Raw genomic sequence first — 23,241 nt, forward strand, 5'->3', positions numbered from 1 at the left:
TAAAGATGCTGAAACTGGCAGTCACGTCACCAGCCTTAATTGGTTTATAACTTTAAAGGAGCTGTCACATATGTATTTTGGTGAAGCAAACGTGTCAATTCTGTGATAGCGTATCAGATGTTTCCAAAATACAAAAGTAGAATTATGGTTTATTTTGGTTATGACGTCATCAATATATAACAGTATAAAATTTTATAATCTAGATTTTACTCCATTATTTTTGTTATGATTTGACATCGAAACCTGAAACTTTGATTTAAGGTGCATCTTGATATAGTGATCATGCAGGACGGGGGGGCTGACAAGGAAAGCTGTCTAGTCGTTCGGATGGGACGAAAAACCGAGGTCCCGTGTACACATTGGCGTGCACGTAAAAGATCCTTGGCAGTTGGAATTCGACATAAGAGTAGGCCGAAGTGCCGCTGTCCGGGCAAAATTTCCCTCATAGCACACTGTATGGCGTATGCCCGTCTTCATTAGCCCAGTATATAAGGAGCAGAACAGTAGGACGTTAAACTCAATTTCATTTCATTTCATTTGATATAGTGATCACATTCAAACAAGAACATTGTTTGGTCCCACTTTATGCTGTAATACCAATTTTAACATTTGTTTAAAACCCAAATTTACAAATTACGTAGTTCACTAAAATGAAAAATTGCACATTAAGTCTTATTCTGAACTGGTACAATGTTTTAACGGAAACTGTAATTTAATTGTGACTATACGATAGTAACCTTAAAGGTTTATTTTGATAAAAAGGGTGGGGAAGGGTAATGAACTTGGAGATTTGCGCAAAGAGAATAAAACAAAAAAGAAGCAGTTTTATAAATCAATTCTAGGCCGTTATAAAATGGGTTCCGTATGAATAGAGGAGCCGCGATGGCTCAGTGATTAGGAGTTGGCTCGCTATCCTGTATGTTTCGGGTTCGATCCCGGAGTTGACCAAGAGAGTTCGTCAGTTTTACCATGTCAGTGGTGTAGGGCGCAGGAGCCAAAAAGAACGGCGTCTAGTCGTTCGAAAGTGCGAGTAGGAGAATGCTTGACAATTTTAATTCGAAATAAGAGTAGGCCGTTGCGCCGCTGTCCGGGTAAAACTTTTCCTCGTAGCACACTTAGCAAATATTCCCTGACAACAACGCTACGACCAACAGACTACTAACACGGGGAAATAGGATTGGATACCCCGATTTACTTCCTAGGACAAAACTGGGTCGAACTCAGCACGTAGGTCCACCCGTGCACATATTGGCGTACACGTGAAAGAACCCCTGACAGGCGGAAATCGAAGAAAATCAGGCGGAAATGTCACTGCTTGGACTAATATCTTTAATTTATCATCAGCGCACACCTAAACATAGAAATGAAAATAATCATATGTTTGTCTCAAAATGATCAAAGTATTGTGTAGACGACACATTAAATCCTTTCCCTTTTCGCTAACTATTACGTATCGTATACATGTATATTCAATTTGCATCCTGTTATATGCATTACACTTATAGAATAATTGGGTAATATAGTTATAATCGCATAATGGTGGACTATACCGCTATCGAATCTAAATGCGGATTTTCTGTTTTTTTATAATTATTTATCACATCGACTCTACGGAGTAAATTGCTTACTGACTTCAAAGGTAATCAACTCGATAGCAGGAAAATGTCAGGAACCATGTAAATTGGTATAATAAATTGACAATTGGTTGTAATTAACCATGATGGTATTTTAAACAACAGCTCACAACTAAATAAATAGGTTAAACATCCCACTCACACATACTGTTACATTACTTATATACCCCATGTTATATATATATATATATATATTTATCCCTACTTGCTTCCATAATGGACGTTCTAACACTGAAGATATTCATAACATTAGGTAAGTCTATTAAAATAATGACCTAGATCCATATATTATATTTACCAACTTGTAATTTTTTTTAATTCTTAGAAGTGATAAATATGATTTAACCTTTTTTTTTATTTTCTCCTAAAACTCAAAATTGAGATATATAACTGAATATGTAATACTTTCAATGCTTACTACTGTTGTTGGTATCCTTATATTTGTCTCGCTGTTTTTCTTGATGTTAAAGGAATTGGTGACATTTGTATGTATAACTGGATATGTAATACCTTCTTAGCATTTGTGTCCTTATATTTGTCTGTATGTTTATATTAAAATACTTGTTTTCTTTGTAAGTATAACTGAATATGTGACACCTGAATATGTGTCGTTGGTTATCCTTATATTTGTTAGAAATGGCGAAGCCGTTTTTAAATGCTATATGTTTGAACAATTGACTACTGACAAATTTCTAAACGAAATACTGGAAATTGTCGAAGTATATTCTGTGTTTTGAGCATTTGGGCCTATTAATTAGAATGTGAATTTTTCATTCTGTACTTCGCATAAGTTAGGCCACTGTCAAATAAGGATGAATTACGATTTTCGAAGGCAGATAGTCGAAATTCTTTTTATCAGAGAACCCGTAAATGATTCCTTGTCAAGTTCTGAGTACATTAATATCGTGAAATATGTTTATATGCTGATCAAGATTAAATGCTGATAAAAATCGATTAAAGCCAATAACTTTAGGACTGTCTGCATTATCAATCTACTTGTTGCCGTAGAAAATTCACATTTGTTAACCACTGATACTGTCCACATGTTGTATAACTTAACTATTATCTTTGACTACAGTCTCAATTAACTCAAAGCCCTGCTTTAATTTTTCAACTGTGATAAAAAAAACATCCCAAGTATGTAAAACCTTAAAAGAATTACCAGCAACATGATTTTGAGTTACAGTCTTTGTAGCTTTAACCAACTATAGTCATTACAAACAGCTGGCCAATAATAATATACCATTCACGATGACATCGTGGATGATATTACGATGATAGCGACCACCCTAGTATTCTTGGATAGGGCCTCGAAATGTAGAGTCAATATTTCTCTCTTTTTGAAAGGTTGTGGTCATCTAAACGATGTAGAGACAAATTGTTTGAATGGCATTTAGTAATTGAACTAGAAGAGTATACAGGTCACAATTCTATGGAATACAATTACTGCTTATTACTGAGCGACATTTCGGCCAGGCTTCTCTAGTCATTATCAAGCAGTAATAGTATTCAATATAGAATTGTGACCTGTATGATGTAGAGACACTACAGAACAAAGTTGGGAGAGGAAATCTTCACTGGTCATAGAAAGGATCGAATTGCATTTTTGATCCGCGATGCGAGGTATGCCTACGATGACATCATGGATTATATTACGATGATAGCGACCGCCCTAGTATTCTTGAATTGTGCCTCGACACGACATGTCACCCGCGACGATTAACTTTTGAAATAAGGAAGGAACTCTGTCGAGCAACGATTTTCATGGAAGATTCGATTTGTCAGAGTCTTTGAATTTTTTTATTTTATGAACCCAAAGGAAGAAGCTTGTATTAAAATTTCATTTTTTCAACATTTATTTTACCCTGCCAGCAAAACAGTCTTGTTATACAATTATTATTGCATTATTTCAGTTGTTTTCTATTGTGTTAATGCCGCTTGCCCACCTAATCCAAAGGTTAAAGCAGCAGAATGCGGGCAAGTATTTACACAATTTGGTAAAACCCAGGCGGATCAACGACAGGCTATGTGTCCGTAAGTATGATATTGTAACTGAAAGACATTTGCCACGGCAGCACTCCTACCCCTAAGAATTTGTCTTTTGGTTTATAAAGGTAAAATAATTTTAACGGCGTCAACTCCAAGTTATACCAAGGAAACTACGCTTTGATTTTCTTTTTATTTTGACATGATTTAAATACTCTCTCTTGTAGTTATATGAAATGAAGATAAATATAATTCTACGTTTAAATACTGGTATCATAATAATACATTCCATGTGATAAGTATTGAAATAACGCCCTTTCCCATTTACTTTCATAGTTAATCAAAGAACGTGTTCAGGTTTAATGTGGACACAATATGGCAAGTCGATTAACTTTTCGTAGGCTATGAATCCGGGATGCTATTAATAATATAATAAATAGGTGTGGTATATCTGATGACTTCTACGTTATAATGAAAATAAACATCTCCGTGAATATAGAGGCATTCAAGATGTAAACACATATTTGTTCGTTCTAGTTTGATTCATACTGAATTATATAGTCACATTTACAATTTAATGAATATACATGTACAATCATGTACTCGTATGTTAAGAGGGGAATTATTAACCCATAGAAATTAAATACACGTATAGATCTGTGATAGATACCTGGATTATTGCTAAGTAAATTGTTAAAGAGCACATAAAATGGTCATATAAAATTATATATCTGTATACTAATAACCAGTATTTATTATAAAAACTTTAGCCATTTGCACATCAATTTGATTAAAATGATTCGATATACTGCGGTTTATATGACCCTATAAAACACGTTTCAATTTTTCGATTACAGTCTTAATCCAGTTAATTGGCGCGTGACGTCAATGGGACTGCACATCTTAAACACAAGAGATGTGGATTGACGACGCGCAACAAATTAAACTTGATTACAAAATCAACAGTCATAATCTCCAGACCACTCAGGTGTTAATAATTAGTTCGTGATATTATCAGCAGTTATCCTCATAAAAGTCATCATAAATAAAACATAGATTACTAATTTATGAAAGTTAATGGATTATTATCATTTTGATTTGTTCTAAGGTAAATGAAATGAAATGAAATGAAATGGGGTTTAACGTCCTACTGTTCTGCTCCTAACCTGGGCTAATGAAGACGGGCATACGCCATACAGTGTGCTATGAGGGAAATTTTGCCCGGACAGTGGCACTACGGCCTACTCTTATATCGAATTCCAACTGCCAAGGGATCTTTTACGTGCACGCCAATGTGTACACGGGACCTCGGTTTTTCGTCCCATCCGAACGACTAGACAGCTTTCCTTGTCAGCCCCTCCGTCCTGCATCACTGACAAGGGAGAACCACGCCGGAAAATCTGGATGAACTTTCTCGGCCAATGCAGGGATCGAACACCCGACCTCCAGGCTAGCGAGCGTCTTACCCACTTAGCCACGTGATCCCCGTTCTAAGGTAAAACATTGTTAAAGGGAATGTGAATATGCCGAATGTATTGTGGATGTTTCTTTGCGAAAAGAGTACAGTGAATGAGATAACAATGGATAAAACATGATGTGACTATAGCAATCATTTGTCTTGACAAATACTGTCCGAATTCAAAAAGGGGGCCACGGTGGGTAAGACGCTGGATCGCTAGCCTGGAGGTCGGGTGTTCGATCCCTGCATTGGCCGAGAAAGTTCATCCAGATTATCCGGCGTGGTTCCCCCTTGTCATTGATGCAGGACGGAGGGCCTGACAAGGTCAGCTGTCTAGTCGTTCGGATCGGACGAAAATCTGAGGTCCCGTGTACACATTCGAGTGCACGTAAAAGATCCCTTGACAGTTGGAATTCGATTTAAGAGTAGATCGTAGTGCCGCTGTCCGGGCAAAATTTCCCTCATAGCACACTGGCGTATGGCCATTTTCGATATCCCGGTTCACCGCAGAACAGTTGAACGTTAAACTCCATTTCATTTCATTTCCGAATTGATAAAATACTACTATTACACGATCACTTTAAATATTCTTTCTCCATTTACTAAAGGACCAATAACATAAGTATTCTGGAGAATAAATTGTTATGACTTTTCTAGAAACATATTATATTATATTAGGGTGGCCCACGCACCTACAGAAATACAGTCCACCGCTGATAGTTCGAGACTACCACTGAAGCGTGCACATTCGCCGTGTCGAGGCCAACTTTCTGACAGTATGATACTATAAATAGCCATGGCACGTGCAATTCTCTACAAATCTATCAACTATTACAGCCGTAAAAAAATTATTGTTGACGATTTTGAATAGCAGTGAAATTAAGCTTCTTGGTTATTACAGCAGATTTAGAAATTACGTTCGTTTCATTTTTTAAATCGCTTTATCATTAACTGTACCGTTAAGAGCGGCATCTTTTGGTTTAGTACAAATAATATCTCAGAAACACTCGGGTTAGACAGGAACATGATACTAGCAGTAGTTTCATTTTACTTTTACAAGCTTCTTAAAACAATTGTTGAGCTAGCTAACGTGCTCATTTCTAAATTCAATTTCTTGTTCTAGCTTTCTGTTATGTTTCGTAAAAAAGTAGTTTTGATTATCCCGACCTGTCAATCAGCCCTAGAATGGTCGATAGACTGGTTAAACGAGACTAATTTCAAAACAAGGGCACGTAACCTATCTTTTACTCAAAAGTGTCTGGATGTTATGGACGACACATGGAACCAGTTTTCAGTCTATTATTTATAGATGATTAATGGTCATAGCTTATTAAGTACAACATGATCGTTTATTTAGTGACTATAATTGTGTGAAACTGATTTGAGGCTTGGCATATATATAAATATTGTGGCGAAATTGTCGAGATATATGGAGATATTTATTTATGGTGGGTCACCCTATAAATTATATATTATAAATATTGCTTATTACCGTTTGCAAAACAGAGCGGGTCATAATTTAAAACGAAACTTTGGAAGAAAGATCTGTCTTGTTTAGAGAAAATAAGGTTTCACGTCTTATTGTTTTAACTAACCGAGGTAATGAATACGTGCATACGCCTTGCAGTGTGCTATGGGGATATTTAGCCAGGGCTGCGGCATTTCCGCTAACTTTTTGTCGAATTCCTACGGCTAGTCTTTACTAGCCCGTTGCAGCAGTGGGGACCACGGTGGCTACGTGAGTAAGCCGCTGGCTCGCTAGCTTGGAGGTCGTGGCGTTCAACCCGGTGTTAGCCGACAAATTAATGTCATCGGTTTTTACCGGCGGGGTTTCCCCTTGTCAGTGGTTCAGGACGGATGGCCTTACAAGAACAGCTGTCTAGTCGTTCGGATTGGACGAGAAACCGAGGTTCCGTGTACGTAAAAGATCCTTTGGCAGTTGGAATTCGATATAAGAGTAGATCGTAGCGCATCTGTCCAGGCAAAATTTCCCTCACAGCACACTGTATGGCGTATGTTCGTCTTCATTATCCCAGTCGGAGCAGAACAGTAAGACGTTAAACCCCATTTCATTTCATTTCCGTTGCAACAGAGGCGCAGAGTGTTAAATATCATTTCATCTCTCATTTCTTTTAATGGTTATATAATCAGAACCTTTTATTTCAAGGAAATATAATTTATCTTATATGGGTGGTTTTATTTTTAGGGCTGTTTATAACGCTGTGTATTGCTTAGTTAATCTGATGAAGGAATGTAAAGAGTTTGAAAATTCCGCAGATCCAGAATCTTTCAAGAAGAAAATCCTACCTTCAATAGATCACGTGTGTGCCCCAGGTAGATCTGAATATTTTTTTTATATATTTATAATTCTCAGTATTCTGTAGATATATACAAAAGTACAGCAACAATTGTTAACAATTCATAAGTGGTATCAGGCGTTCTAGATGGAGTTTGAGCATGGTTTACACAGTACATAATATAATTTCGTGTATAGCCAAAATACTCAAAATATTATGTTATGAAATAAATGTATAATGAAAAACTAACTTTTATTTGAAGAATTGTAGAGCAGTCCGTTAACCTAAGTATCGCGTAGCCTAACTATTCAAAGTATTATGTTTTTAGATACATGTATAAAGAAAAAACAAATTTCAATTTAGGAATGGTAGAGGAATCTGTTAATCCGTGTAATAGAAGTGGTTTTGCACAGATGATCAATCAGTGTTCAGATCTAGCCTTAGAAGAATATAACGTTAGAGGTGAAGTTTGTAGGTAAGAGGACGAAACCTTTATAGCTTCACTACAGTGATGAGCTGAGAAGGAGCCTGTAAGTAGTGTAGGCCCTCAGGGGACACTAAGGAAGTGGAATTTCTCACGTAATTTTGGGGCCCTTTTTAATCTTAAATTGATAAACAGATAAACAACGCAGTCTCTGGGGGATATAGGTACCCAGAATGTTAGGAAGCACCATTTACAGTAATTTTTTCCCACACAACCCACCCGCTAATAATGGTTGCCCTTCACAGGTCCATTTACAGGGGAATCCAGCCCCTGCTGCATTATTATATAACAATTGACATGGCTTTACTATGATCAGTGTTTGACTTTAAAGTAGCTAAGTCTTTTTTTTTAAAAAAACCTCTTCGACATTGTAAACACGACTTATTGGTCAATTTAAATCAACATTGATGTTGTTATCTTACTATGAAAAGTTGGGCTTCTGATATCCAATATTTAAGACAAAATGAAAATTTTAAAATTGATTCGTGTGCCAGAATGCCTTTGAGCGTCAATTGTATGAAGCGATTCAATTCAGACTCTTCGCGTATATCGCCGAACATAACTGATTAGAAATTACAGTAAAAACAGAAACGATTGAATGTAAGTATACATTCATATTACATTATTATAAGCGCTGCGACCCATTTGTGTCCAGTTCTAGGCGCCAAAGAATAGCGATTTAGCTCCTTTAAACGGAGATTTCTACATCTACTCAAGATATATTTGTTTTCTAGACGTGTTGTTTCCTGATAGATTACATATGGAGAATAACTAATATAAATATCAAGATTGAGTCTTCGCAGATATAGGAGTATTTGAATGCTACCTAGTAACAAATTCGATTTATATTCGCCAATATTATATTTCATATACTCTGATAGCAGGTTAAAGACAAAACTATGTTAATTTCTCTGTGTTCTAGGCCGGTCAATTATATTTCTGTATACTTACTGAATATTAGCAAGACCGCTACAATCACTGAAAGGTATGACATCGGTGCGGGTTAATGCGTTCGCCGTGTTCGCTTTATTCCTTCTGTTTGATTGTAGGTATGTGGTCAGTAAAGGTAACTGTATGGAAAACGTGTTAAATCACTGCAGAAATGTACTTGCAAACAATATGCCGGGGATGGAAGAATATGAGGCATATATTGGTCGATATAGGGAAGCTTGTGAGTATCTAGATACTTTGTTTGCTGCAAAGCATTGTGCAGTCGATCTTAGGCCAATTATTGATATAACCACTGTGCCCAACAATGGCTATAATTACCTGGGTCCGATCTATTTACGAAGGCCACTTGAAGATTTCCTCAAGGTCATGAGATGTAAACAGGGCTGGGGCACGTGATTGTTGCCGGAGATTGTGGGTTAGGGTTTTGGTAAATATTAGGGCTAGGTCTTATGGTGACCTTGAGGAAATCTGCAGGTGACCTTCGTAAATAGGTCTAACCAGTCTCCTGCTATACTCTGAGATTCCTCTGTTTCACAATGTAGCATATATAGCAATTTTTTTGGAGAAATGTTTCTTGTAAATGAATTAATTTGAATTTTTCGTAAACACACAACTGTACCGCAAAGCTCGACACGTGGCACGAAAGGGTTTAATAAATAAAAGAGAAAATATTTCTGATGGGTTAATTTTTAAAAGAATTTTTTTTTTAATAATAAACCATCGTTAGATTAATAATTTAACTATATGTTTATATATATTTTATATTTTATTTTAACTACAGGTAAAAAAGGGGAAACACCCAAAATAACTTTTGAGAACAATTATGGTGAGTGTACAAAACAAGACCATTAATAATCATTCTAATAGGCCTTTTTAAAAGGGTTGGCTTAAAATCCTAAGAGATTTCAAATCAATCCAAATTCAGTAGGTAATTACCCCTACCTATTGAGTAGACATTTCAAAACTATGCAAAATAGTTTGTATGCATAGAAATATCTAAGCGATCCCGGATATGGCAGTTTTCCAATTTCTGAACCCTAAGTTAATTCTAACTGATTTCTTTTCGTCTTGTTACTGTAGTTCCTTAGTTCGAAATGTAATAGGGTATCGCATCCTACTTTGCTACACCAACCGGACTAATGAAGACAAGCATATACATTGTACTGTGCTTGGGTAGTTATTATGTCCGGAACTCAGTCTATCGTACCATCCCAGCGACTATAGACGCTATTTCTTGCCAGACCCTTCACCCTGCACAACCAACAAAATGGAAACCACGCCACAAATACCGCGGATCTGTCTCGGCCAACACCTGGATTGAACCAGAGATGTTTTTTTTTTTTAAACAATATTTTATTCAGAAAATTTTGGATTGGGGAACAGGCTTAGCCTATGGACCCCCTCTCCATAGTATACAAATACAAACATTAAAATACAAAATAATAGTAATAAATATACAAGATAATTGAAATTTGATGGCTATTTACATTATATACAAATTTCACAGCCACAACAATGTTTAAATTCATAATTCATGACTTTAAAACCTCTTGGAGATGTCGAGAAAATGATGAACTGCATTAAATATCTGTGTTGCCTTATAGCTATCTTTTACGCCGAATAATAGGGAGTTAATATTGTGATGTTCTGGTTCTAATTGAAAAATAGTTTGAGAACGGGCATCTGAATGTAAGGAGCAAACTAACAGAAAGTGTTCAGAGTCTTCAAAAAAGTGACCGCAATCGCATGTAGGAATGTCCGAAATATGCCTTAGAAATTTATGTCCGTTTAAATCACTGCAAGAAAGTCGAAGTCGAGAATGGAGAATTTGATTCTTCCTGCAACCAATATAGTAGACAGATGGAACAGAGTTGTCTATAGCTCGTAATTTTGATTTAAAAGAAGAAATGGTAAGTGCGTTTTTGGTAGCATTATCAAGGTTATTCCATTCTTTAATAGTGGATGGTATGAAAGTAGAAGAGAAGAGAGTTGTTCGGCAAAAATAATCTGGTAAATTGTTTTGGTTTCGTAGATTGTATGAATATGATTGATTGCAAGGAATAAGTTTAAATAAATAGTCGGGAGTAAAATGATTTAAAATTTTATACATTAATATTAGTTTGTGTCGCCTTCGTCGTTCTTGCAGTGATATAAACCCGGTCTCCTGATATATTAACTTATGACTGGTACCCTTTACAGCACCGCATATAGTCCTGAGTGCATCTAATTGTAAATATTCTAGATTGTTAGTCAGTTCATTAGTGCTCCCGTCCCATATTATGTCACAGTAGTCAAAATGAGGAAGAATGTAAGAAGTGTACATAATTTCTAGGGATTTGCGACTAAGTCGGTACTTTAGAGATCGAAGACAGTTCACGAGTTTACCAGTTTTTGTTAAGATGTTATTGATATGCATATCCCACTTACAATTATTTTGAAATGTCAGTCCCAGATGTTTGTGATACGAAACTTCTTGAATTGGAATGCTGTCTAAGTTTAGTGTCGGTAATATAATTTTCTTCTTAGTAGTAAGTGCAAGTGTTTCAGTTTTCAGCGGGTTAAAGGATACCAGCCATGTTTTTGCCCAAATATTTATTTTTTCCAGATCAGCATTAAGAACATTCGCACATGCCGTTGGGTCACTTACTTTTATATATAAACTTGTATCGTCTGCAAATAGTCTGATGTTCGAGTCAATGTTTTTGACAATATCATTGATATAAACAAGGAACAAAAGGGGTCCGAGAACGGAGCCCTGTGGGACACCAGCTGGGACAGTCAGAGGTTCAGAAGAAGCACCCCCAATAACCACACATTGTTTTCTATTACTAAGATAGTCTTCAAACCACTCTAGTAGATGTCACCTAACTAAATGAGTCACCGCGACACCCCTTCTTAGTTCTTAGAGCCCATTACACATTAACACCGGTTATAAAAGTCGTATTTTTTTTAACCCGATATTCATCATTATCCTATTGTTTCTCCTGTTAGTGAATCCACCAGATGGTTATGTAAATGATAATGCCGGAGGGAATACACCTGTTATAACGGAACCGAATGGCGTGAATTTTGTGAAATGCAGCGAACTGGCCCAAAAATGTGTCAATATGTCAATGGAAAATACAAAACCAGAATGCCCGTAAGTACTGTATGAGAAAAGTTTCTCGGCCGTGTGCTTTATTCTTTATCGTCAGATGTGGGACAGGATGGGCACTCAAAGCACGAGATAATGATATAGACATTATGTGATATCACAATTAATGCTTTGCATCCATCAAATTGAATCACAATGTCATTGTATTAATTCATAATAAAAATTGACGTCAAACGAGGTGTTGAATTTATCTGTTTAAAAAAGCTCAATGTGTATGTATATACGCCAAAATGACGATAGAGACCATGGGGAGGGGGAGATACATTGTCTCAGGAACCTGGCAAACCCCCTCCTGCAAAAATTCCTGGATCCGCCCCTGTTGTTTTCCGCTTAAACATTCTTGGTATGAAAAAAAGAATAATGGTACAGAGCCTGCTCTATTTTTAAATGCAGGATTAATTATACAGAATAAAATATATCCTGAGCTCATGTCAGGTTCAACAACTCTGCGCACAAAATATGGCAATAGGAACAACCCCAATTCAAAGTGTTCAACATAAACAGCCTCGAAATCGTCTTAGATTCCAATTTTTCGAAATAGTCATATCAAAGTATATTATGATAAAGGAAAAACACGAACACGCTATATTAACTAACAAATGTATCGATAGTATAAATAATCTCGATTTGTCTATGTTGTAAATTCATATAAATGGTTATATTTTGTAGGGTAATGAAAGCTACCGTTAAATGTATGGACGAGGTTATGACTACGTGTAACAGTTTATTGCCAGATTCCTTCAGATTGAAAATAGAATATTCAAGACAAGAATACCATATACAATGTAAATATCCCACTTTCTAAACAGTGGATTATTGGGACTGGGGTAGCGATTGGGGGACACAAAATATTATAAACTGTTTTAATATCTTACTCACTCTTACTGATTTTACATATGGCAAAGATTATCAGGTGTTATAGAAACGGTAGGAACCATACAAGCATCAATATATTTGTATATAGAACAGGGCCCTCATATAGGGGGAGGCTGAAGGGGGGGGGCATATGCCCAGGGGCGACACGTCTTGGGAGGAGGGGGAGGGTTGCAGGCACACTGAACAAAGCAGTTACAGTATGCGTCATCGGGAGCGTCACTGAAAGTTTTGCCCTGTTGCGCCACATAGACTTGTGAAGGCCCTGATATAGATTGACCTTCTGTCAGGATTTTATCGATTAGCCTTTTGTGTAAACCGATTTTTGTATACCCTGGGTATTCGATAAACTATTGTCTTTTAACTGCATGGGTCACGATTGAATGTATATTTCCTAAGGTAAAATTTAGTATGTTCATGTTCTTTAAAGGTGAGAACGATAATGACAGGGTCGGCGGTACAGAATCAGGGATGCCGGGAAATAATAATGATATGGGACAGACGGTTTCTGGTGAAAAAGGTATGACTGTATATTCAACCTGTAATTAAAACATGTTATGTACATGTCTGTGGTTGTGTGTTACAGTAGTATAGTCCGATTTGCTATACGACCAAATGCTTTTAAAGAGGCATTACATTTCATCGGTCGGTATAATTTTCAATTTGACGTGATTTAATTATGGAGTTACATTAGCATGTTCACACCACACTGGTCGTATTGGATGTTATACAATGAACATTCAATCTGATTAAAACACAGATCCTATTTCGTTTCGTTTTTTATAGATCAAAATTTCGTTTTACTTGTCTTTACTACACTAGAATCTGGAAGAGTTGTTATATAACCTGCGTTTCGTTTGATGAGAGGGATTAGCCAATGAAACGGTCTGTTACGGCGAGTATTTTGGCGTGCGTTGCACCGAACTGTGGGTATCCCAATAGAAACATCCACGCTGATTAGTTAATCAAAAGTCAGATGTTATAGGGTCAAAAGCCGTTCGAATAATCCCTGACGCGACCTCCCACCACAAATGGTCAGATCTTCATGTAGTAAAGGCCATCGAAAGCATAAAAAAACCGAAACGAAATATAGATCTGTATTTTCATCAGATTGAGTGAACATTCAGGTTACTGGCAGGTAAGGTATCAAAACAATGTTGACAATATTCTTATTTCGCTCCACAGACTGAAATGTAAAATAGGTCAATACGTCGCTTTAATGTAAAGGTTTTAAAATTTTAATTTACTGGTCGTACAGGTGTTTAGATATCTCACTCTAACGTCTAATGTTGTTTTGATATGATGTTTTAATATTTTCTTGATACAAGTTATGGCCCCGCATGTACCTTATGAAAGATCTAATATGTTTTCTGTATAAATTTTTTGGGGTAAATACAGGTTCTTGTTTATGGTCAATATCCATATGAGATAATTATGTTTCATTTTTCTGTTAACTTATAGCACATGAATTAAGACTAGTTTGTTCATTTAACAGTGACCTCAATGCTGAATCCATGACATTTTTGGCATAGTTATGTAGTATGGTATTTCAAGTTTGTGTGTCTCAATATTTTACTCGTCAGCCTCATGCAAACTTTGGAGCAAGACATGGCCACAAGTTACTCCGTGTGTGGTGGAAAGCATTCTTCAACCCAACGAAAAAATAAGGAAAACTGATTAAAGTCAATGTTGAAATTATTGGTAGTCTGTTTCCAAATAGAAAAAAGAGTTTGTTCCCTTCTATTAGCTTATTAATCCTATCAAACCATCAACAGATATTTGCCAAATCATTTGACAAATGGATGTATGTGTATGATCTGGTTTATGGGCGGATTGCACGAGGCGATTATGGTTTCCTTAGAGAATTAGGGGGAATATTTAGCACTCCATTTTGAATTACATAGCCGGCCCCTCCCACCTCACGCCCCCCTTTACGACATATCCTTCGTTTTCCCCTAGAGTTAGTAAATTCCATGGAAACTTTTTCAGAATTTGATATTACCAAATTCAAACCTAAAGGAGAAATAACAGTAGTAGAATGTAATCATCTGATAAAGTTATGTTCTGATATGATAGTTAATATTTATAGACCGGAAGAAGAACAATGCAGGTAAGTATTAGTGTTAGTTAATTTCAGGCGTTTTGATATAACAAAAATCCTCGAAATATTGATTTAGGAACGAATAGTGTGGTTCTAAACCTGAGACAACAATCCAAAGGGAGGGAAGAGACATTCAACATAAACTAGGTCATTTCTGAATTACCATAATAAATATGTATATTTTCCTTTTACCGGGGGGGGGGGGTCGAGTGCAATTCCGGTGTTGTCGGGTTTCATCTTGTCACGAGAGCTGGAAAGAGAGAGAGAGGATGACGGCAAGTAAAGCGTCCATTCGTTTGGGTGAGACCAAAACTGCGTTCCTGTGTATACCATTGGAAGCATGTTAATGGAAATGAAATGGGGTTTAACGTCCTACTGTTCTGCCCCGACTGGGCTAATGAAGACGGTCATACGCCATACAGGCATGTTAATGGTCTCTTGACAGATGGAAATCGAAATAAGATGTAGACCGCAACGTCATTGTCAGGGTAAATTTTCCAACACGTAGAACGTGACTCTGGAATAACTTTTAGGATATTTTAATCCCAGTTTCAACTTGCACAAGGTATTTGACAAGAAAAATGTGTCACCACGAAGGGGACACACAATCCAAATTGGCCGATATTATCTGAAACACTTTTTAGGTTAATTATATTATGGTTTTTAGAAACGTTATATTTATATTACTTTTTAGGAAAAACGAAAGAATACGCCATTGTTTGATGTCGACCATACATATGTGTTTGTTTGTTTTACAACCAGAATTAATCGCCGACCTTAGACAATCTGTTGACCTGTACAAAACATGTAAGTACGAAACTAAAATGAAAGGTTATTATCCACAATTTGCCCAGACCATTTTGAGATTAAAATGGTGATCTGAGTATATCGACAAATGGGAGACGACAGGTGTTCCAGTCGAAGGTTTACCAGTTGACAAGCCCATATCATCTTAATTATTAATGAATTAACTTTCAGATTTGTTCCGAAATTTTAGTCATCCTAACCTTACAGACAGACTACAGACAAAAATGGCTAGCAGCCCACTTGTGGACCAGAATGTCAACTGTTGATTGGCTGAAAATGGGGTAGTTGCTCACAATTTACAAACAATCAGGGTCCAGGATGCCCTTTCACCCGGGAAGACATGATCTTTTACTCTATATACAGATGATCGAGAATTCACGTTCCTCAACATTTTCAGTATTCTTATTTCATGTTTTAACAATGTTCAGAAGTAGTCTCTGATGCACTTCCCATCTTAATTGTTTGCAGAATAAAATCCGTTGTATATTGTTTTGCATAAGGGGTGAATTTGCCGAGCCATCACTCACATATTCACGTGTTTATAAACTCAATTGTGGGGTATACTGCCGTCACATTTGTATGTTTTAGTTTAAGGAGATTCACTACCCAAAGTGAAAAGCAACCTGCACTATGCTAGGTTGATTATGCAGTTTTCTCGGGATATGATAGTCATGAATGATATTCTGTTTCAAGAATTGAGAAAACGTTTAATTGAAATATCTGTGAAATGTTATGAATTATTTATATCTACAGGTAAAATCGACCCATGTCCCAACCCTGACCGTGACTTTGAACAATGTGAAGATATAATGGATGGAGTTAAACCACATGGGATATGCAAGTAAGTGTTTTTACTTAAAGGAAATGAAGTGAAATGCAATGGGGTTTAACGTCCGACTATGCTAATGAAGACGGACATACGCCATACATTGTGCTATGAGGAAAGTTCTTCCCGGACAGCGGCACTAAGGGATCTTTAATGTCCATGCCAATGTGTACACGTGACCTCGTTTTTTTTTGTCCCATCCGAAAGACTATACGTTGTCCTTTCGCCAAGCCTTCTGAACTTTCTCGGCCAACGCCAATGGCTCAGTGCGTAAGATCTTGGCAGGCTAACCTGCGTTGGCCGAGAAAGTTGTCAATGGTGCAGGACCGATGACCTGGCAAGAAACAACGTATAGTCGTTGGGATGGGACAAAAAACCGAAGTCCCGTGTACATAATGGCTTACACCTAAAAGATCCCTTATCAGTTGGAATTCGATATAAGTGTAGGCCTAAGCGCCGCCGTCCGGACAAAATTTCCCTCATAGCACACAGTAAGTGATATGCCCGTCTTCATTAGCCCAATCGGAGCAGAACAGTATGACGCTAAACCCCATTTCATTTCGTTTCTATTTTTATGTGACAGCATGACGAGACACCATTTGATATTAGATATAAGATAAGCTATTTTATCAACTGTTTGATATTTGATATAAGATATGCTAATGTGATATCTACAATATTGTTGTTAATCCTACCACGATATTCATATTGTTTATATTTGCACAGCTGAGATAGATGAGGATCAATAAAAAACTGATTTGTAAAATAACATGGTTGTTTGTTTGCTTAGTTTTAGACATATTCAGCCAAATAATTTTATAGGGTTATGCCAAATCATATACATATATTAAATATTTATATATTACGATTATATTCTAATACCAATTTGACATCATCAGCACTGGTTTCTTATATACTAAAGAGCAAAAATAAAACGTCAGTACGATTTCAAAATCAGAGAGGCACTTTAATCAAATCATTCTAGAAAACGACTTACTAAATGGATCAATAAACATTTGTTGTGAACAGTATGTTAACACATTAGTGATTAATTCATCACAATTCCAAGCCATTACGAAAAGGTTTAGAGTCTGTACACAGTCTATACATCAGTATCTGGTGTGTCCACCGCGAGTGTGCAGTAGCAGCAGCGCAGCGTCTGTACATGGAGTGGACCAGACGATTGATGGACGCCGTTGACACCTGGAACCACACTCTCAGAAAAGCCTGACGCAATCCATCGGCTGTGTTTGGTTTCGATACGACGTTATTAAGTCTCCTTTGAATTTCATCCCAAAGATGTTCAATCGGGTTTAAGTCCGGACTAAGGGCTGGCCAGTGCATAACGTTGACACCGTTCTGCTGTAGAAAGTCCCGAGTAACTCTGACGGTGTGGGCACGAACGTTGTCATGCTGGAAAACGTTGTTTCGATGACGTGCGAAATGTGGTATGACGTGGTGTCTGAGAGCTTTATCGATGTAGCGCACTGCTGTGATGCCGCATCCTCTCCCTGGACCAATATTTTGGAACACCACGGGATCTACTCTCTAGTTCAGGCCGATTCCACCCCAAACCATTATACTTGGACCTCCCCATGAGTCTCGTTCCACGACACATTGGTCAGAATAACGCTGGCCACGTCGACGCCATATTCTGGTCCTGCCATCTGCAGTTGATACGCAATACCGACTCTCATCTGTGAACAGAACAGTTCTCCATTGCCTGTGTCGCCAGTTCTGGTGTTGTTGGGCAAACGTTCACGTCGATGGCGAGGGGCGAGGGTCAGTCCACGGTAAAGTCTACGGCAATGGATGTTCTCTCTGGTGAGACGTCGGCGCACTATATCGGTAATATATGACGAGAGGGGTGGGGGGGATAACGTCCACTCAACACAAGCTAGGTCATTTAGGGACTAACACATGGTTTAATTTTATTTCAATAATTCGCTTGCGCGTAGGGGTCTTTAGCAGTGTGAGGAAACCGGAGGACCCGGAGGACCGGGAAAAAAACCACGAGGTTGAACAGGCGACCCAACTCCTTGTCACATACTTTAAATCCCACCTAATGGCTAACCGCTTTTGCAGGCTGTAAAATCCCAAGATATTATACGACATTACGACGTGTGTGATAAAATCGGCTTTATATGAAAACAGAAAACAAAATAGATACGTAACTCACAGATGTGTTTCTAAATCGAATCCCCTACATTAAGCCCTTGGCCAAATCGGGTATCCAGTTATTCCGCTCCAACAGGTTATTTTACTATGAATATATTACACATAGATAAGTCCTTTTCTAATCATATTCCCGAGAAGCTTATATAAAAGACACATTAGTTTAATAAAGAGTTGTCCATTCTTGCTATAATAATTCAAAAATAGATGATAAAAAAATAAAATATTGAACATTTCAGTCAAAGTACTTTATTCTGAAGTTTGAACTAGAAATAGGCATTGGTGAGCATAATAATATGTAGGGCAGGTTTAATGAGGGCGTCTTTTATCGTAATGATTGATATGTATTTCAATGCTGAATATGTCTTGCTAGCCGTAAGTTATAGTGTGTTTGAATATAAGTTCTATATATGACTCTTTTTTATACGCCCACTTTTTCATGTGGACGTATATTGTCGTCGCCCCTGTCGGTCCGTCCGTCCACAATTGTTTGTGAACACTCTACAGGTTACAATTTTTATCCGATTTCAATGAAACTTGAAATATAGGTTTATCACCCTTTCGATATTGGCATGTATCGGACTGTAACTTAATTGATTATTGCCCCTGGTTGTACGAAAAATCACGTTTTTAGCCTGTGAACACTGTGTGATGACAATTTTTATCCGATTTGGTTTAAACTTGAAATGTATGTTTATAACCCACAGATCTCGGTTCCTTTCGATATTCGCGCATATCGGACCCTAAATTCCTGAATTATGGCCCCAAATTGTACGGACGATCGCGTTTTTAGCTTGTGGACCCTATAGAGGTCACAATTTTTATCCGATTTAAAACAACGTTGGAATATATCACCGTTATATCCTAAGGATGGTTGAGTTCGAATTTCGTGAAAATCGGACCGAAACTGCTGAACAAAATGGCCGCCGCTCGTTCGCAAATAGGGTTGTGGGCCCTCTAGAGATCACAATTTTGATCCGATTTCGATGAAACTTGAAATACAGGTTTATAACCCAATGATCTTGGTTCCTTTTGATATTCTCGCATATCGGACCGTAACGTCATGAATTATGGCCCTTGATTTTACGAAAAGTCACGTTTTTAGCTTCTTGTTCCTCCAGAGGTCACAATTTTTATCCGATTTAAAAAAAAAACGATTGAATATACCACCTTTACACCCTACTGATGGTTGACTTCAAATTTGGTGAAAATCGGACCGAAACTGCTGGACAAAATGGCCGCCGCTCGTTCGCAAATAGTATAAAAATATGGTATATCAACGTTTCGGACCCTCTAGAGGCCACGATTTTGATCCGATTTTGATGGAACATGAAACATATCTTTATTTCCCAAGATTTTGGATCCTTTCGTTATTTGCACATATCAGATCGTAACTTCCTGGATTATGGCCCCTAATTGTACGAAAAATCGCGTTTTTAGCTATTGGACCCTCTAGAGGTCATAATTTTTATCTGATTTTAAAAACCGCTTCAATAGATCACCGTTGCACCATAATGATGGTTGAGTTTGAATTTCGTAAAACCAGATCAAAGCTGCCCGACGACAAAATGGCCGCTCTATCGGTCACAATTTTTATACGATTTAGATGAAACTTGAGATGTATGTTTATAACCCACAGATCTCTGTACTTTTCGATATTCGCGCATATCACGGTGTAACTTCCTCGATTATGGCCCCTGATTATACGAAATATTGTTTTTTTAGTTTGTGGTCGCCGTAGAGGTCTAGAAGTCACAATTTTTATTATATTTTAAAAATCTTTTAAACATTTCATGTTTACACCCTAATGATGGTCGAGTTCTAATTTCATGAAAATCAAACCGAAACTGCCAGACAATTTGGCCGTTCCTTTTACAGTCGGACCAAGACAGACGACCACTCGGACCAAGACAGAAGACCACTCGGACCAATGTTTTTGAAAAAATAAAGTATTGTTTTAATAAATTGATGATTGTGTTTGTTTTAGTACATTTGTTTTCTTTGTAGCCTACTTACATGTGTTTTTATCACATCATGAAGCACAGAAATAAAAAAAACATTGACAACTGAGTACTTATTAATTCTCTATACTGCTGAAAAGACTATAAGTATGTATTGGGTATAAGTATGTAATACAAAGGTTATGAACCCTCTAGAGGTCACATTTTTTATCCGATTTTGATGAAACTTAAAAGATATCTTTATATTCCAAATATCTCAGTCCCTTTTGATATTTGCGCATTTCAGACCATAACTTTATGGATTATGGCCCCTGATTGTACAAAAAATCGTTTTTGTTTTTAGCTTGTCTCTACCCATCTCTTGCAAAATGTGGGCGTATCTTTCCTGGCAGCCGCTGGTTTTATTTCAGAGCTGATTATTTTACTCTGAAATGTTACAGTAACCTATATAGTGTGTTTGAGTATTAGTGTATGACCCTTTTGTTTATTTCAGAGCTGGTTATATCACCCTAGAGTGTTACAAAGTCTACATGGCAAGATGCGAAGACAAAATGACAAGCTATATGAAAGGCGGGGTTAGAGATTTCAAAGCATTCATAAAGCGACGTTGTGGCTACTGATCACATTTATCAGTTATTTCATTGAATGAATTTTAAAAGACATAAATATTATAGGGAACATATTATTGTATATGTACTTTTCAATAGGTTTATTTCTGGAGAAAAAATTATGTTAAAATCTAAATCATGAGTAAGTTTACATACTTCCTTGAGGTCTTGACCATTAAAACACCTTATTTGAGAATTTCCCATGGATAAGAAATTTTGTTTTACCTTTTTGCGGGAAGTTACAAAGATTTAACCACAGGAAACAGCTGCCAATAGCATCCATTGTTTTGTGGATTATTTTAAGACTTTCAAACGTAATTTCTGCCCTTCATAAGTTTTAGCGTGCGCGGCTTGCCAGGCTATAATAATGTGTATGTAACGCGAACAATTTCTCGTTAAAATTGGCTTGGTCGAGAAACGAACGACATAACGCCGGAATTGATGAAACACAAACTGCAGACTGTGAATAGCGATTCTGGGGACGATTCAAGACGCACAACAGACCCAAATGATCATCATCCAGTGGTTCCTACGCTCACCTTTCCCGTCACTCCTGGAGCCAGCGTCAGCCCGGAGAAACCTGCGGTGATTAGCCCCGCTGTAAACATACAGAATCCAATCCATCGTCCTTCTAGTCCTAGTATTGCACAATCCGATCCTGAACTTGCCACACTCCAATCAGAGCCCCAATGCGATTCGAATAGAGCGCCAGAAGGTTTTACTTCGACGACAGTTCGAAGAAGAAAAGTCGAACCTCGCTGTACAGGAATTATGGTCAAATACACGATTGCTCAGACGGCCATTGTTGAAGGTAAGCTGATTAATCTGTCGTTTAATATAATTTCTGACTTAAATCCCCATTAAGTAATAAGCCCGAGCAGAAGGCCCTACATATCATGAATTTCTTGTTGCCTGACCCAGTGCCGGCCTATATAAGCTTTCACGGTTGACACTGATGTCGAATGTCGCATCGGGAGGAAGAGGGCATTAGAAATAGTTAGTGCGGAGGAATGGGCTTATGCCAACATCAGCATTATGCAGGACATTATTTTCTCTGTGAAAATATAGGAACTGACCATGATGCTTGAGAATAATAATAATATGGTACATAGCGTTCCCCCTCATTTGGGCACATAGAGTTTTAACATACGGGTATTAGAGACTTTTGGCAAGCATAAAAGAGAGAGAGAGAAATGGGGTTTAACGTCCACTCGACACAAACTAGGTCATTTCGGGACTAACATATGGTTTAATTTTATTTCAATAATTCGCTTGCGCATAGGGGTCTTTAGCAGTGGGAGGAAACCGGAGGACCCGGAGAAAACCCACGAGGTTGGACAGGCGACCCTACTCCTTGTCACGTACAACCGGGGATTCGAAACCACGCCAGTCGACTCAATGACAGACTTTATGATACAACGCGTGCACGCTAACCATTCGGCCATCCAACCCCCCGGCAAGCATAAAAGCCAGGTCCGTATCGCGTATCCGTATCGATTTTGCGTGTGACGTCATCAATGCGTGTGTATATCTCATACGTGGCACACGGATACGGCAGCACGTATCGAACAGCTTTCATATGGAAAAGGTCCGTATAACATCGTTTTCTTTTTACTTTATTATTTGCTACTTTTAGACGATGAAATGTTGTGCCGTTTTTATGAATTTATGTGTATCCTAGAACACGAAGATGTATATTTGATGTGATTTAACCATGATAAAGACTGGAATTTAATCATTACTTTTGATGGGCTCTTCACGGCATTTTCATATTTGTCCTGTCTGTCTATCTGCACGCTCATGGTTGATCTACGTGCTAAATTCGGGACCTTGCAAATCTGTAACAAGACTGTAAAAAATATCCATTATTTATGTCGCCGAATTCCGTAGTTTAACACCTTTTTTTCTGTTAATCGATGGCTTTT

The 23,241-nt window shown here is 37.5% G+C and overlaps 1 protein-coding gene across 2 annotated transcripts; it reads left to right on the forward strand.

The window, feature by feature from the left end:
• Positions 1–1,524: 1,524 nt before the first annotated feature.
• Positions 1,525–21,452, forward strand: LOC126819839 (uncharacterized). 2 transcript variants are annotated; one of them, XM_050548044.2, is made up of 13 exons: positions 1,545–1,887; positions 3,548–3,668; positions 7,286–7,413; positions 7,740–7,851; positions 8,910–9,031; positions 9,593–9,637; positions 11,803–11,950; positions 12,635–12,750; positions 13,269–13,358; positions 14,828–14,948; positions 15,634–15,746; positions 16,500–16,587; positions 21,202–21,452. In XM_050548044.2, exons 1-13 carry the CDS (start codon positions 1,851–1,853, stop codon positions 21,326–21,328), a joined length of 1,368 nt encoding a protein of 455 aa, XP_050404001.2. In that variant the 5' UTR covers positions 1,545–1,850; the 3' UTR covers positions 21,329–21,452. The 2 variants fall into 2 exon arrangements, with proteins under 2 accessions (XP_055959485.1, XP_050404001.2); XM_056103510.1 differs by lacking the exons at positions 15,634–15,746; positions 16,500–16,587; positions 21,202–21,452 and having other exon boundaries at positions 1,525–1,887; positions 14,828–14,952.
• Positions 21,453–23,241: the final 1,789 nt, after the last annotated feature.

This window comes from Patella vulgata, chromosome 1, assembly GCF_932274485.2.
Source record: "Patella vulgata chromosome 1, xgPatVulg1.2, whole genome shotgun sequence".
NCBI lineage: Eukaryota > Metazoa > Mollusca > Gastropoda > Patellidae > Patella > Patella vulgata.